Here is an 18,318-nt window from a genome sequence, read left to right as displayed (position 1 = left end):
TGTGAGGATGTTTTTCAGTGGCAGGGATTGGGAGACTAGTCAGGATCGAGGGAAAGATGAACGGAGCAATGTACAGAGAGTTCCTTGATGAAAACCTGATCCAGAGCACTCAGGACCTCAGACTGGGATGAAGGTTTATCTTCCAACAGGACAACGATCTTAAGCACACAACCAAGACAACACAGAAGTTGCTTCGGGACAAGTCTCTGAATGTCCTTGAGTGGCCCATCCAGAGCCCGGACATGAACCCGATCGAACATCTCTGGAGAGACCTGAAAATAGCTGTGCAGCGACCCTCCCCATCCAACCTGACAGTGCTTGAGAGGATCTGCAAAGAAGAATGGGAGAAACTCCCCAAATAGCGTCACACCCAAGAAGACTCGAGGCTGTCATCGCTGCCAAAGGTGCTTCAACAAAGTACTAAGTAAAAGGTCTGAATACTTATGCAAATGTGATATTTCATTTGCAAACATTTAAAAAAAACAGTCTGCTTTTTCATTATGGGTTAATGTGTGTAGATTGTTGAGGGGTAAAAAAAACAACTTAATCCAATTTAGAAGTAGTCAAGGGGTCGGAAAACTTTCTGTATTCTACATAGTTCTTCAATAATCACAAAAATAATTTTAAAAGCGCGTCCATCACTAGAGCTGTCATCATATTTCTCTACCCAAATAATGGCCTACAACTTTCTAATCATTACATCATTCAACTCAAAACATACTTCAGTCACACTGAAAGTTTTATATTATTTATAGTTTTTTTTTCCATTCGATAACAATAATTATCACAATGTTAATCAAATAATGTTTAAAAAGGTGCATATCTGCTTCAGACTCAAGAATGCCTAAACAAACCAAAGGCTTTAATGTTTCTTATTTATTGTCAGAAGCAGAACTCACAAATAACATTAACTCCAAAAAAATGAAGCTGTGAAGCCTTACAAGTCATGAGCAAGAAATATATATTTTTTTTTAAATAGCAAAAGTCAATATGCATTATAACTGTTAGCCTAAATAGCACATTATCATTTATGTTGGGGTAGTTGTCTTACAAGTTACAAGAAAGAAAGTAAAGTACGTCTACTGTCTCTAGCTTTAATGATAATTATCACAATTTTAATCAAATAATGTTTAAAAGGATCCTTTCTGCTTCAGACTCAAGCCTGCATGAACAAACCGAAGGCTTTAATGCTTTGGTTTATTTGATGGATCTTCCACCAGTCCAGTGGACTGGATTCACTGTCAGCATCAGGAGACTGAGGGTAGCAACTGAGTTCCTTTTCTACCAGCTGGATTTCAGTAAGACCTGTAGTAAGAAAGTTTTTTGAAAAAATGCCCAGTGACTTTCACTTTTTAGCTGGCAGTTGTGGTGAAGCAGCAGCAACATCTCCCTGTGCTGGGCTTGGGTTTTCATGTCCCTCATTGACCATCTCTGAGACAGCTCTTGCTTTTATGTGGCCCACCTCCTCCTCTATGATGTAATGTGTTTTAAACCGAGGGTCGACCAACGAGGCTATGTCCAGGAGGTCATATGTGGCTAGGTCATCATATGTCTCATTCAGATAGTCCATGACTATTGTTTTGATGGTTTGGGTGAGCTCTGTTTCACCATCATCAGGTTTCATGACCTCTGTATTGAACAGGTGTAGTACTGGCTTCAAGTAAGACACACTGACATAAGACTCACCAGACAGAGCATCTGTAAATTCTAGGAGTGGGGTCAATGCCTGGTTGATGGACTCCAGAACATCTATATCTGTATAGGTGGGAGCTAAATGTCTTCTTGTCGCTGCACAAAACCTGTGAAATGGCTTTCTCCTGCTCCAGTACTCTTTGCACCATCTTTTGACGTGATCTCCGCCAGGTAGGCGACTCTGTCACCAACTTGTGCTGGGGTAGGCTGTGTTCTTTTTGAGCAACTGCCAGGCCTCTCTTCTTTTTCCACGAATAGGAAAAGGCACCTACCACTTTCTTACACACTCCAATTGCTCGATCCACCCGTTTGTCTCTACCCACTCTCTCTAAGAGAAATCAAGACATTTTAATAAAATGTTAAAATCACAATAATCCCTTTTAATTATGTACAAATGTAATATTTAACTTGAATCAGTAGATTAAAAAATATATACAATATACATAATTGACAAGGTTACTTACCAATGGCCAAGCGCAGACAATGTCCATAACATTGCAGTCCGGTCCATTAGTTGATTTGAGCGGCCTTCATTCGCACCACTATCCGCTGTTATGCAGACCTGTCTGCCTTGACAGTCCCCAGGAGGCGAGAGCGTCAATGAGCCCCTCTGCTATAGCTTCACCCATATGGTCTTCGGGAAAGTATGATGTTTGAAGGCATTTGTTTTGAAGATTCCACTCTTTGTCAACATAGTGGATAGTGAGGCTAATATAAGGCTCTGGCATGTGACTAGACCACAGATCGGTGGTAGTAGCAAAATACGTCAAATCTGTCTTGAGCCGTTCCTCAACTTTTTACCTACATTCGGCGATTCAATTAAATTGAAAAGCCTCTTGAAACGTTCCTTTTCGACTGTGTTAATTGGTAGCATGTCCTTAGCGATGCAATGTATAAATAGCATTTGTGAGGTCTTTGTGACTTTTTGATGTTTGCTCATAGGGCATAAACGCTGTCAGTGTTGACTGCTTCGGGTGAACATCCCTCGATTGGCTGGTGCTTGAGTGCCGTTTATCAATACCGTTGCATAAACAAACTTTCTGCATGTTCCAAATAGTGATTTTGCTTCAAAAAGGTGAAAAGGGTTTGTCGTATTACCAGACTTGGTAGCCACCTGTCTACGGCACAATTTGCGCCGAACATTTCTCTGCTCTTTGTCGGACTTCAAAAAGCCAAACCACTTCCAAATATCTGAGACAGTTGAACCCTTTTTATCAATAATGTCTTTGCTGGAAGCTGCTCCTCTATCGCTATCACTGCCACTGTTCTTGCCAACATCACTCATTTTTCATGGGTAATAGTTACTACTCCATCACTCTAGGTGCTAAGTGGTTTTTAGTGGGCGTATACCTCTCCACGTGACAGTCGTGAAGAGGGCATGAGACTCCAGCCACCCTAGTCATAGACTGTTCTCTCTGCTACTCTATGGCAAGCGGTACCGGAGCGCCAAGTCTAGGTCCTGAACAGCTTCTACCCCCAAGCCATAAGAACATCTAATCTAATCAAATGGCTACCCAGACTATTTGTATTGCTACTCTGTTATTATCTATGCATAGTCACTTTAATAACTCTACCTACATGTACATATTACCTCAATTACCTTGACCAACCGGTACCCCGCACATTGACTCTGTACCAGTACCCCTTGTATATAGCCTCGCTATTGTCATCTTACTGCTGCTCTTTAATTATTTGTTACTTTTATTTCTTATTTTCTGTAGGTATTTTTCTTAAAACTGCATTGTTGGTCAGGGGCTTGTAAGTAAGTATTTCACTGTAAGGTTGTATTCTGCGCATGTGACAAATACATTTGAATCACAGAGATACCGTGATGAGATTCTGAGGCCTATTGTCGTGTCATTCATCCGCCGCCGTCACCTCATGTTTCAGCATGATAATGTATGGCCCCAAATCGCAAGGCTCTGTACACAATTCCTGGAAACTGAAAATGTCCCATGGCCTGCATACTCACCCGACATGTCACCAATTGAGCATGTTTGGAATGCTTTGGATTGACGTGCACAACAGTTCCCGCCAATATACAGAAACTTCACACAGCCATTGAAGAGGAGTGGGAGAACATTCCACAGGCCACAATCAACAGCCTGATCAACTCTATGTGAAGGAGATGTGTCACACCAGATACTGACTGGTTTTCTGATCCACACCTCTACCTTTTTTATTTTCTTTAAGGTACCTGTGACCAACAGATGCATATCTGTATTCTCAGGTCATGTGAAATCCATATTTTAGTGCCTAATTTATTTATTTAAATGAACTGATTTCCTTATATGAACTGTAACTCAGTAAATCCTTTGAAATTGTTGCATGTTGCGTTTATATTTTTGCTCAGTATATAACGCTGCTGCAGCGTGGAACCCTGGAATGAGTGAAGGGGACAGGGATTTTGAATGCCTTTAACAAACTGCCTCTCGACAACTATCAAATGGGCCATGAATGCATACACTACCATAAGGACATTGTGTGTGTGTGTGTGTGTGTGTGTGTGTGTGTGTGTGTGTCTTTTTTTTTTTAAGGGGTTGCAGGGGTTGTGTTAATTAGGGCACGCAACAGAAAGTGTTTAAAAATGTTTCACAATGGAAAATGAACGTTACTTATTGGAGAAGGCAAGGCAGTTCCTCCCTATTTCAGTTTGTTTATTCCATTTTGTGCCTAATCAACACAGCCTCAACATACCCATAGACTTAGTAATTGCGCTAACGCTATAAATTTCACACTGTAGCTACTGTACCTGGGAAGCAGGTGGCGAGGTGTTCCATCAGCGCCTCCTGGCTGACGGACTTCCGAGCAGAGTTCATTGCTGAGATAGCCAGACACAGGATCTCCCCCAGTGGGATGAACTGGGACTGGCTGATAGGAGACATGCTGATGGGAGACACATCACCTGCAGTAGGGAGAAACAGACTAGTCAGTGAATGAACTGTGGGTCTCAGAGTAGGAGTGCTGATCTAGAATCAGGTCCCTCCTGTCCATAATAATCTTATAATCACTATGATTTAAAAGGCAAAACTGATCAGCACTCCTACATAATATAGCCCCGGGATTCAGTAACTGACCGAATCTGAATGGTAGCAAAGCTCAGCAGTCTCCTCCCAGAACTAGTATCGCTTCATATGGTTATAATAGCGCTATCATTTTTAAGTCATGTCAATTAAAGAGGCACAAAGGTGATCATCTGTAAGGGAGATTGGGATAAATTGAGCTCCACTCTCCCCTATAAAATATCCCTGCCTTCTCTCACCACACATTTAGCCAGATCCCACCATATTAAAAAGCATGAGCCTTCAGAAACCCAAGCGTGAATACTCTGAGCCCGGTTCTAAATGAACTAGTCCTCGCAAAGACAAGGGAGGTGTAACCAATCACAATCAAGTTCGGCATTCACCAGTTTTCAAAGCTCTCCACCGGTAATGCACACACATTCTCTCAAGCAGTTGTCTAAGGGACTGCAGCTCAGTGCTAGAGATGTCACTACAGACCCTGGTTCGATTCCAGGCTGTATCACAACCGGCCGTGATTGGGAGTCCCATAGGGTGGCACACAATTGGCACAGCGTCGTTAGGGTTTGGCCAGGGTAGGCCGTCATTGTAAATAAGAATTTGTTCTTAACTGACTTGCCTAGTTAAATAAAAGGTCAAATAAAAATAGCTAAGCCAACAAACACTTGGTTAACTTGCCTAAATAGATTTTAAATACATTAACAGCAACATAAATATATACATAATCCCATTTGCTATTGACTTTGGGATATATTAACCAGTTTTCAAAAGACACTATTGTGTTATACAGTTTTAAACTGTTTTTATGTACAGAGGGAGGAGACACAAAACTGCTCCCAGACTGAAGATTAGGCAGACCAACTTTCCAAATAGTGGAGAAGCACTCAAAACCCACTAGTTGTTCTTTCAAGGAAAATAATACAAAAAAGGTAAATCTGAAGACCTCTCGTATTGCCCACCTTACTACAGTTGCAGTAAATAACACATAATAAATGGAAACTTGATTAATATCACACCTTTTTCTGAAGTGGATGGTTCCACCCACTACTCTGACCGTTAACAGTGAAGTTCTTTGATATTTACATTGCGTTCGAGCAAAGTTGATGGAAACTCTACATTTTCACGCGTATACAAAACATTGAGGACACCTGCTCTTTCCATGACGTAGACTGACCAAGATAATCCAGTTCAAAGCTATGATCCCTTATTGATGTAATTTGTTAAATCCACTTCAGTCAGTGTAAAAAAATATATATATATTTAATTTAACTAGGCAAGTCAGTTAAGAACAGATTCTTATTTACAATGAAGGCCATCCCCGGCCAAACCAGGACGACACTGGGTCAATTGTGCGCCGCCCATCCCAAGATGTGATGCAGCCTGGATTCAAACCAGGTGCTGCAGTGATCGCTTGCACTATGATGCAGTGTCTTAGACCACTGCGCCACTCGGAGCCAAATAAAGGGTGAAGGGAAGGAGACAGGTTAAAGAAGGGTTTTTAAGCCTTGAGACAATTGAGACATGAATTGTGTATGTTTGCCATTCAGAGGGTGAATGGGCAAGACAAAATATTGAAGTCAACTAGACAACTACTAGCACACAGCACAGATTCCCATGCATATCCCACAAGACAAGACACCAGAGGTCTCTTCACATTCCAAGTCCAGAACAGACTATGGGAGGCACACAGTACTACATAGAGCCATGACTACATGGAACTCTATTCCACATGAGGTAACTGATGCAAGAAATAGAATCAGATTTAAAAACAGATAAAAATACACCTTATGGAACAGTGGGTACTGTGAAGAGACACACACGCACGGGTACAGACACAGGCATATGCACACAAACGCTAGCACACACACTCAACACACATGTATATTAGGAAGGTGTTCCTAATGTTTGTTATATATAGTGTACCAATAAATACTATTTATCCTTGGTGTTGCTCAGTATCAGCAGCCCAATTATATATTGGTAATGGACCAAATGCTTATGTGACTATAACCATGTTTCCATTCAACCATTTTTATGCAAGTCAAGTACGTGTCGGATAAAAAATACACTATAGGCCTGACGGAAACACATTGTCAGTAAACTTCCCTAAATGTTGACAAAACAATATACATTCAACAAGGAAGAATTATTTTTTTGTCAGTGAAATAGATCATGCGACAATGGCAGTGGAAAAACTTTTTTTTTATTCTGTTGTTGATAGAATAACTGTCAAATAAACTACAGTCACGTGATGCTATGTGGTCCACTGACTATGACTTGGAAAAGAATGCAGTTTATTAGGCTACAGATTAAATAAATGATGATGAACTCTACATGGTGATGAAAGTGCACGGTGATGAGCTTGATACTAATTTCCAATAAATATCAAGGGTCTTCATTTGTATGCTTAATTTGTGTTTGGCTGCCAATTGAAAAAATAAATATTATGTTTCTGTTATCCACAATCTCAAAATGTACCCTCTGCACTATATTTGCGAGCTATTGGCAAGAGTGCATGTGCATTGGCAAATTTGCCATTTATCGCAAGACTTTTTGTGGCAAAACCATTGACAGAATACAACATGGGATAGAAATACAAAACTTCTGTTTTTATTCAATAAATGAAAAGTAATAGGACAAAGTATTTTTTTAAAGTATTTATTCATTACACACAGCTTGCTATTCGCAACAAGCCAGTTTGATGGAAACGCACCACTGCTGGTAAATGCACATATCTTTTTGTGGGTGGAAACCTAGCTAGTGACGAAAACTGGAAGAACAAAACTATTTTCACCATATTAGCTGAATTTCCATCCAATTGGCGACAGATCTTCAGGCTGAATATTTAAAAATCGGCATTAAACAATATGGGCTGTGCGTGATGTAGTGTGCATACAAATGTATTTTTCTGTTAAATTCCCATGTACCAAAAAGACCCCACCATGTCGAATGAACAAATTGTCGACATTTATAAAATTGTACCGGCATTTCCTGTTTCACAGCCTACTTTTTTCATGCTTCGGGTAATTCATCCACAAGAAATGGTTGGAAACCTGGTAATTGATGCTAACACAGTTCCAATGACTAAAACAGGGCAGTTAAGCTTGACATTCATTCATTTATTCTTGCCGGGCAGGACACCAGTGTTTCTATTATTCACCTGTCACATTTGACCAAATTTCCTTCATTTTTCAGATGCCGTATAGAATTTACAGCTTCTCGTAAAAGCAAAACAACGTCATTTGTACAGTAACAACTGGGTTCTTGCATTGTCATTACTAAGAACATCAACAATGACAACTCCGCTGCCTGTATACAGTCCATGTTTGAAGAATGCAGAGAAGAGAGAGCTATTAGTGCTTCCATCTGTCAAGCTCCTCTCTGCTACCCTTTTACACAATCATCCTGAGGAAATCCTACAGAGGTTAGTCAGTGACGTCAGCATCTGGGATGGCCAGAATGAGGGTGATTATGTTTAGCCTAGTTCAGTACATGAATGTGGAGCGAGACAACAAATCCTTTATTGATGTACTGTAACTTGAATATTTGAATGAGAGTTCGGAGTTGCACGTAACTGTAATTAGGATTTGGCCCGAAGTGAATAAGAGAGAAAGAGAGAAAGAGATATACAGTACCAGTTCCAGAGGCTTAAGAGGCGTCATCTTAGTGGCTGACTGATTTTCTACAACTCAAACAGCTGACTGGAGGCGGGGAACAAGGGCTTACTCACGCAGCCTCCTCCCTCTCCTCTATACATATTACTACAGAGAGGGCTGGCTAACACCACAGCACTACCATGGCCTCATTTCTCTACCCACGCCTCAAATGCAGCTGGGGCCCAGGTCCACACGGTCCTAGCCAAGAATTGAGCCAGAAATAACATTTAGCCTTCAGATGCTTTTGGGAAACCGGGCCCAGCTCTACTTCACAAAGATAAACAGACAGTCAAATGTTAGATTACAAGCACATCTGCTTCTGCATTGCTTACAGTGCCTTCAGAAAGTATTCATACCCCTTGACTTATTCAACATTTTATTGTGTTACAGCCTGAATTAAAAATGTATTAAATATTTATATTTACATAAGTATTCACACCCCAGAGTCAATACATATTAGATTCACATTTGGCAGCAATTACAGCTGTGAGTCTTTCTGGGTAAGTCTTTAAGGGCTTTGCACACCTGGATTGTGAAATATTTGCACATTATTATTTATTAAATTCTTCAAGCCCTGTCAGGTTTTCACAGCCGTTTTCAAGTCTTGCAATAGATTTTCAAGCCGATTTAAGTCAAAACTGTCATCTTGGTAAGCAGTTTCAGTGTATATTTGGCCTTTTGATTTTGGTTATTGTCCTGCTGAAAGGTGAATTTGTTTCCCAATGTCTGTTGGAAAGCAGACTGAACCAGATTTTCCTTTAGGATTTTGCCTATGCTTAGCTCTATTCTATTTAAATACAATTATTGCACACAGAGGAAGTCCATGTAACTTAATATGTGACATGTTAAGTAAATTTGTACTTCTGAACTTTTAGGCTTGCCATAACAAAGGGGTTGAATACTTATTCACTCAAGACATTTCAGCTTTAAATTTTTTATGGATTTATAAAAACATTTTAAAACATAATTGCACTTTGACATTATGGGGTATAGTGTGTAGGTTAGTGACACACAATCTCAATTTAATCAATTTCAAATTCAGGCTGTAACACAACTAAATGTGAAAAAAAGTGAAGGGGTGTGAATACTTTGAGGGCAATGTATTTTAATATTTATCATTGAATAGTTTCAGATTGTTGTTATTTTATGGCCTCTATGTATTATACCCAGCATGGACATCTAAAGTACCTTGCCTCATCTTAAGTGTCCCCATCTTAAGTGTCTCCTCAATTATTTAAAAAGGAGTGGTCTGGTGTGAGAACAATAGTGGAACTCTATCCAGCCTATTCCTTCACCAGTCCAATGCTTTTAGATCCATGATGGGGAGTGTAGAAGTGCACACTTATGGAGAGAGGTATTGAAACGCAACCATAGAAAGGTATGCTTTGACCACTAGGGGCCCATCTGTGGAGGGTGGCGAATCGCAGGGGGTCAAGCAGTTGCTGCAGTCCGCGATGCTTGTTTATGGCTGAGAACTTGTGTTAAAATGTATGGATTGATATGCTACATAATTCCTCCAAAACCATCCATAGCATAACATGATATTACTAGCCGTCTACTTAACCCTGTACCTTAGAGCCTGCTGCCCTATGTACATAGACATGGACCACTAGTCACTTTAATAATGTTACATACTGTTTTACTCATTTCCCACAATAACATGTGCTAAATATGTACACTACCGTTCAAAAGTTTGGGGTCACTTAGAAATGTCTTGGTACACCAAAGCTAGCCTAGTACCTTATGATAAGCTGTAGACCACATCTACCAAGAGAGTTCTCATCTATATTGTTCGTAGCCGTCTATTTACCACCACAAACCGATGCTGGAACTACGACCGCACTCAACCAACTCTATAAGGCCATAAGCAAACAAGAAAATGCTCATCCAGAAGCGGATTACAAAAGGGAAACCCAGACACGAGCTGCCCAGTGACGCAGGCCTACCAGACGAGCTAAATGCCTTTTATGCTCACTTCGAGGCAAGCAACACTGAAGCATGCACGAGAGCACTAGCTGTTCTGTACGACTGTGTGATAAAGCTCTCGGTAGCCGATGTGAGCAAGACCTTTAAACAGGTCAACATTCACAAAGCAGCAGGGCCAGACGGATTACCAGGATGTGTACTCAAAGCATGCGCGAACCAACTGGCAAGTGTCTTCACTGACATTTTCAACCTCTCCCTGACCGAGTCTGTAATATTCGGTCAAGCAAACCATCATAGTCTGCCCAAGGAAGCGAAGGTAACCTGCCTAAATGATTACAGCCCCGTAGCACTCACGTTGGTAGCCATGAAGTGCTTTGAAAGGCTGGTCATGGCTCACATCAACAGCATCCTCCCGGATACCCTAGACCACTCCAATTCGCATACCGCCCCTTAACAACTTCTACCCCCAAGCCATAAGACTTATTCAACATTTTATTGTGTTACAGCCTGAATTAAAAATGTATTAAATATTTATATTTACATAAGTATTCACACCCCAGAGTCAATACATATTAGATTCACATTTGGCAGCAATTACAGCTGTGAGTCTTTCTGGGTAAGTCTTTAAGGGCTTTGCACACCTGGATTGTGAAATATTTGCACATTATTATTTATTAAATTCTTCAAGCCCTGTCAGGTTTTCACAGCCGTTTTCAAGTCTTGCAATAGATTTTCAAGCCGATTTAAGTCAAAACTGTCATCTTGGTAAGCAGTTTCAGTGTATATTTGGCCTTTTGATTTCGGTTATTGTCCTGCTGAAAGGTGAATTTGTTTCCCAATGTCTGTTGGAAAGCGGACTGAACCAGATTTTCCTTTAGGATTTTGCCTATGCTTAGCTCTATTCTATTTAAATACAATTATTGCACACAGAGGAAGTCCATGTAACTTAATATGTGACATGTTAAGTAAATTTGTACTTCTGAACTTTTAGGCTTGCCATAACAAAGGGGTTGAATACTTATTCACTCAAGACATTTCAGCTTTAAATTTTTTATGGATTTATAAAAACATTTTAAAACATAATTGCACTTTGACATTATGGGGTATAGTGTGTAGGTTAGTGACACACAATCTCAATTTAATCAATTTCAAATTCAGGCTGTAACACAACTAAATGTGAAAAAAAGTGAAGGGGTGTGAATACTTTGAGGGCAATGTATTTTAATATTTATCATTGAATAGTTTCAGATTGTTGTTATTTTATGGCCTCTATGTATTATACCCAGCATGGACATCTAAAGTACCTTGCCTCATCTTAAGTGTCCCCATCTTAAGTGTCTCCTCAATTATTTAAAAAGGAGTGGTCTGGTGTGAGAACAATAGTGGAACTCTATCCAGCCTATTCCTTCACCAGTCCAATGCTTTTAGATCCATGATGGGGAGTGTAGAAGTGCACACTTATGGAGAGAGGTATTGAAACGCAACCATAGAAAGGTATGCTTTGACCACTAGGGGCCCATCTGTGGAGGGTGGCGAACGAAGGTAACCTGCCTAAATGATTACAGCCCCGTAGCACTCACGTTGGTAGCCATGAAGTGCTTTGAAAGGCTGGTCATGGCTCACATCAACAGCATCCTCCCGGATACCCTAGACCACTCCAATTCGCATACCGCCCCTTAACAACTTCTACCCCCAAGCCATAAGACTGCTGAACAATTAATCAAATGGCCACCCAGACTATTTGCATTGGATCTGTTTGAGCGCTAAGCAAATTGGATTTGGTCCAGAGTACCTAGCACGCTGGCCTTGATGTAGGCCCTGACCAGCCTCTCGAAGCACTTCACGATGCCAGGGGTGAGTGCGACGGGGCAATAGTAATTTGGGCACTGGGATGATGACCAAGTGGTTGAAGTTTGATTTGGTCAGCAAAAATATATTTAAAAAATTAGCCCCTTTTTCATGGTTTCCAATTGTTAGTCTTTACTGTCTTGTCTCATCGCTACAACGCTCGTGGGAGAGACAAAGAGAGAGACAAAGGTTAAGAGACGAAGGTTAATGCATCCCGAAACACAACACAACTGCGCGCATCCAACCCGGAAGCCAGCCACACCAATGTGTCGGCGGAAACACTGTACGCCTAGCAACCTGGTCAGCGTGCACTGCGCCCGGCCCGCCACAGGAGTCACTAGTGTGCGATGAGACAAGGATATCCCTCCCGGCCAAACCCCCATCTAACCTGGACAACGCTAGGCCCATGGACCACCCGGTCATGGCCGGAGCAGAGCCTGGGCTCGAACCCAGGGTCTCTGGTGGCACACTGCAATGCGCCACCTGGGAGGCCCCAGTATCCACTCTTTTTAGTGTTTTCCTCAGGTCAGCCACAGAGAGCGATACCTTTGGACTGAAAGCCTCTGAAAGTTATTGTCAGTCAGAGGATTAGAGGGTGAACCAGGCGGGAGATTGGAAACCAAATAGTCAATAATATTCTCTAGTGCCGACATGGGGTAGTGAAATTGCAACCAAAACAATTGCTGAGATGTTAATTTTCTAAATAATAGCTTGCTAGCACTGTAGCTTACTCTGGATAATTTGCAGTTCTGAAGAATGGATAGGGTGGTGGTTGTTTTTGAAAAATTACATCTATTCACAACCAATCAGACAGCAGCAATATGCAAGCAGCGCACCACTCATACCTACTCTTCAATATAAACTTCCCCAGGCTTTTAAGAACAACATGAGCGAAACCTTGCAGCTGAGGCTAGTATGAATGGGGTCAACTAGGCCACACAAATTCTGGGTTAGAGGTGACATAGTTATGACCCAGATTTTTATGTGAAAGGTAGGCCTCTTTCTACAACTAAAAAGGGGCTAGTATAGTTCTTATTTCCTCTATGATTTTGTGGACTTTTCAAATTCACAATCAGCTAACAACAATCAGTTGACAGGGGTGAGAAACCCTGTCAAAGATATTCTTCTCTACAAATGTAAGTCTTACGAAGGTCTGTTAGTAATGGTTGAATATCATATGTCACTTATTCAAATTCATCCCGTTACATGTCATTAATTATTCAAGAACAATCCAATGAGATTCGTAGTTGATCCCTAAAACATTCACCTACCTAATTGCTTTCTGTTTCTACAGATCACCCATCTCCACCCACCAAGTGAGTACAGACTGACACAGGACGTCCATGGACATTGATTATTGGTAGAAATGAGGTTGGTCCACCCTGGCCTTTATTGGGTTGTTGATTTATGGGCTGGCCTTGATTTGGCCCAAAAATAGTTGTCTATGTTTGGTCCATTTAGTCCCAAATGGACTGGCCTTGACTTGACCCATTGAACATGATCACTGTCAGTTCAAAAGCTTTTAAGTGCAATAATTCAAATTCCATAATTGAATCTCTCTAAAGTCGAAATTTTAAAAAGTTCACTTCATTCCTAAACTGGATGTCAATAGAAAGTCTGGCAGAGTTATCATTATAACGTCTGTAAAATACATTTTTAAAACTATTTCACATAGAACTGAAAATGAACGTGACTTAAATGTCAGACATAGACGGCTTTTTATTTTATTGTCAACTATATTTTGCTTAGAGGACAGGAACCACCAGAAACTTGTTTGAATATTTTAGAAATGCATCCTTACTTCCTTGTTTTCTAGAGGTACACACAAATAAGTAAGTAAGGTGCCATCCTATTACTTTCACAGATCCAACCAATTCAGATCTGAGATTACTTCAAGGACGGTAGGAGCGAAGTATTCATACAGGTTCCAGTTGTCATTAATCCAGAGCATCCCAAACATGTTCAATGGATGACATGTCTGGGGAGTATGCAGGCCATGGAAAAGTGGGACATTTTCAGCTTCCAGGAATTGTGTACAGATCCTTACGACGTTGATATCAGCGAACTGCTCGCCCACACGATGCCATACATGCTGTCTGCCATCTCCCCAGTGTAGTTGAAACCGGGATTCATCCTTGATTCATCTGCAACGTGCCAGTGGCCATCGAAGGTGAACATTTGCCCACTGAAGTCGGTTACGATGCCAAACTGCAGCCAGGTCAAGACTCTGGTAAGGACGATGAGCACGCAGATGAGCTTCCCTTAGAAATCCCTGCAGAAATGATTTGGTTGTACAAACCCACAGTTTCATCAGCTGTCCAGGTGGCTGGTCTCAGACGATCCCGCAGGTGAAGAAGCCGGATGTGGAGTTCTTGGGCTGGCGTGATTACATGTGGTCTGCGGTTGTGGGGCTGTTTGGACGTACTGCAAATTCTCTAAAACAACATTAGAGGCAGCTTATGGTAGAGAAATGAGCATTCAATTCTCTGGCAACAGCTCTGGTGGACATTCATGCAGTCAGCATGCCAATTGCACGCTTCCTCAAAACTTGAGACATCTGTGGCATTGTGTTGTGTGACAAAACTGCACATTTTAGAGTGGCCTTTTATTGTCCCCAGCACAAGGTGCACCTATGTAATGATCATGTTGTTTAATCTGCTTTTTGATATGCTACACCTGTTAGGTGCATGGATTATCTTGGCAAATGAGAGATGCTCACTAACAGGGATGTAAACACATTTGTGTACAACATTTGAGAGAAATAAGCTTTTTGGAACATTTCTGGGATCTTTTATTTCAGCTCATGAAACATTGGACTTCACATGTTGCGTTTTTATTTTTGTTCAGTATAGGTCGCTGATGTTGGCTAATAAATTAGCTAGCTTGTCAAGCAAGGAGACCATGTAGCTAGTTAGTCTGTGATGAAACATTACAATTTAAACAAGTCACGCCAATGAAAATCAAACTCCCCGTTTAGAATATTTTATATTTCATGCCAAAACATCTCAAAAATGAATTGTATTGCACAACAATGACTTGGTTTTAAATTACTTTGGGATGACTTCTATATTAAATTTAAAATATGCTAAACGGGGGAGGATAAACAAAAGCAACGTGTGGATCGTAAATCCTTGTACAGACTGCTTTAAAGGTAAGGAAACAAAACATCTAAATATGCAATTTAGCTGAAATGTCCCTTTAAAATGTACCACGGTGTCATTAAAAACAGAGACCATAAACTACATTTTCACTTATACCCCAAATCACAGTCCTATCTGACACTTCACACAACAATACTAGATGGACAAGCATCTCACAGAAACATGCATGACATATGGATATGCAGATCCCTTACGGCTCAACCCATGAATCAAGGGGAAAGAAAAACCTGTGATGAGACGGTTTCAAAGATTTAGCTCCAACAACATCCCATTGCTTCCCTTTTCAGCCATTGGTTGTATTAAATACTAATATTAACGTTCTAATTTATAAATAATCAACCGCCATGATGCAATATCCTTGCCTTGGACTATTCAATTCCAATATTGTCTTTACCCTTTAACTATGTTACTTCAACTTAAAAATAAATAAAAAAATCATATTACAGAACACAGACGCTCACAAACTACCCTTTGTTCTCACATATTCCATATCAATAGATACCCCCTAGTTGACTTGGTATCATGTTGTCTTGGAAGAAACCAAGACGTTACTAACCCTCACGTACAACTTTACACACGCTTGCCAACATCGGAGAAAATGGTGAGTTAGGGATGGTAGTGGTTGTGGTGGGGGTTGCTGTCAGACTCACCTGGCATTTGGTAGCCCTGGGGGGGGCCTGGTGAGATGTGGGGTGGAGGAGGGGGAGTGTGGTGGTGTTTCTGCTGGAGACGGAAGTCCTTCTCGCTCCGGGAGCGGGTGCGCTCTGGCAGCCGCTCGGACAGGTCCGAACTGGGCCAGGCCCGCCGCAGGTTGGTGCTGCGGGTATTCTTCATAGCGACCCCAGGGGCAAGCGGCCTGCCACGGGGGCTACTACTGGGTTCGGGGGGAGGCCAACCTGAGGCTTAGTGCCTCCCCCACATCAGCAGGGTCGCCCCGTGCAATGGATCAGGCGAGAGACATGACGGAGGACCAGCGTGCACGCTTGCATACACACACACGCACGTTTAGTCATTCACATCCACAGGCAAGCTACTACAGCCGCCTCTCAATCCAGACTGCGGTGGATTGGCATCTGCTGCGTTTTCCCGGGCTGATCCATTGCGGCGGTGGTGGTTGCGCCAGGCATCACCCTTTTTTTTATGTCAGCGATCAGTCCGAACCACCATTTGTAGCATCCCTGTTCGCATGCGTCGGGAGGCGCATTACGTAGCCGCTATGCTGCGGAAGGGGAGGGGGTGGCAGGGGTAAGGATGAAGAAAATGGGGCATGGGAAGCAAGGAGGGAGGATGGCGAGGATAGATGGAGGTGTGGGAAAGGAAGGTTGGAGGGGGTTGGTTCAGGTGAATGTAGTTTTTTTGGTGTGGAGGGGAATTGGGGGAGGGGTGGAGGGGAATTGGGGGAGGGGGTGGAGGGGGAATAGATGGGTAGAGAATCGGCAGTTTATCTGTAGAGGCTGTTCTCCGACAATTGCTCAATTCACCATGGGAGCTATAGGCAGAAAACAAAAGAGCCCCCCTTTGAGGAAAAAAAAGAGAAATAATAGCGCCCTTTACCCTGACCTCCACTGAAAAACTCTACAGATTGCAGAGTGTAGCGGAGGCCAAATCCACCGCGCAAGACCCGCTCGTCCTCGACGACACCACACCTGGAAAGGGTGGGGAGAGAAAAAAGGCGCATAGAATGGAGCGCATATAAATAAAACAAATCCCAGAATAGATATCCTCCTCTCTCGTGAAAATCCAATACGAGAATCCAATCCTAAAAGGCTCGTTATATCATCCATTAATTCAACCAACAGAGCTGCAGCTAACTCCAGTCAACGGCCAATGTATTTCAACGCCAACCACCGCAGCTGCCGCTGCTCCCAGAACCTCAAGAAAGAGTGTGTGTGCGCGCGCGTGCCTGCCCACTGCGCGAGATTGTGCGTGTGTCTGTGTCTGGGTGACTGAGATGATGGGAGGGGTAGAGAGAGCGAGTGAGAGACCGAGGACAGACGTATAGCGGAGAAGAAAGAAAATAACAACATTCACACACACAAAGATGCAGCAACCACATGTGTCCTGCAAGCAATTTATTCCAGTTGGATAAAGGGACTAATGAAGAGAAAGCCTCTGGTTGAATGTTTTTTTTAACCAACCCCTCTCTCGTTCTCTCCCTCCCTCTCTAACTCTCTCTCTCTCTCTCAGCTGTGCAGCGCCACTGCAGGAAAGGGGGCAGGATAAGCATGAGACCCTCTCCCTCTCCTCCCCTCTTGAGACATGTCCCATGCTAATTGAAGAACTGTCCTGCATTACATGCAAACTGAACAACCCCCAAAGCTTGGCTCCACCCCCAGCTTCTGGCCCAGCCTATGAAAGCTCTGCTACTAGATTGAAAGAGAAAGTGCTACAATTGTTAGCACCTCTATATCACCACTGTATAACAATGAATGATATTAAAAAATACAACAGAAACACCATCAAGGATTTGCTTAATCCACATTCACATCGATTTCACATTTCTTATTTCTATTCAAAACCGCATATAGTTTTACTTGGCTTACAATCATTAAATGTTTTAAACACAACAGGGATACTTCCTTCAAAAGTCATGCTTAGGACTTCTTTCCCCTATTCCCACTTGTAAGTGACACTGAAGACAACTTAAAGGGGTCCCATCTTGATCATACAGTAAGACCTTATCTACATTTATCTAGTCTAGAGAATACCATTTTTTTTGTGTTTAATAAATGTCGTAGTTCAACAACAACATTTGGTAGACCTGTCAGTCCTTAACTCTGAGGTTTGTATCTTTGAGGTGATAGGGATTAGAGGCATGAGGATACGCAGCTTCCCCACACTCACAAAGACCCCATACACACTCAGGTTGAACAACTGAGGTACAACTGATATTTTTGTGACACAATGGAGAGTTTGTCTACACACAAAATGTTTACACAACCATTGTGCAGTGTCTCCACAACATTTGTGTAATTAGATCAGACAAACTCTGTTGTATCACAACAGTTGTGCCAG

General features: G+C 41.9%; 1 protein-coding gene across 1 annotated transcript in view; it reads right to left on the bottom strand.

Moving 5' to 3' along the window:
* The window catches only part of LOC110497498 (storkhead-box protein 2), a 38,686-nt gene extending 21,282 nt beyond the window's left edge, over positions 1 to 17,404 (bottom strand). The window contains exons 1-2 of the mRNA XM_021573630.2: positions 15,954 to 17,404; positions 4,445 to 4,597 (exon numbers count right to left, since the gene is read on the bottom strand). Coding sequence (XP_021429305.2) covers positions 4,445 to 4,597; positions 15,954 to 16,137 — 337 coding nt within the window. The 5' untranslated portion in view covers positions 16,138 to 17,404. The remainder of the gene's footprint in view (positions 1 to 4,444; positions 4,598 to 15,953) is intronic.
* Between the last annotated feature and the right edge of the window lie 914 nt (positions 17,405 to 18,318).

This window comes from Oncorhynchus mykiss, chromosome 19 (assembly GCF_013265735.2).
Source record: "Oncorhynchus mykiss isolate Arlee chromosome 19, USDA_OmykA_1.1, whole genome shotgun sequence".
NCBI classification, from domain to species: Eukaryota; Metazoa; Chordata; class Actinopteri; order Salmoniformes; family Salmonidae; genus Oncorhynchus; species Oncorhynchus mykiss.
Note: the sequence above shows the minus strand (reverse complement) of the source record. Positions and strands in the feature narration are given on the sequence as shown.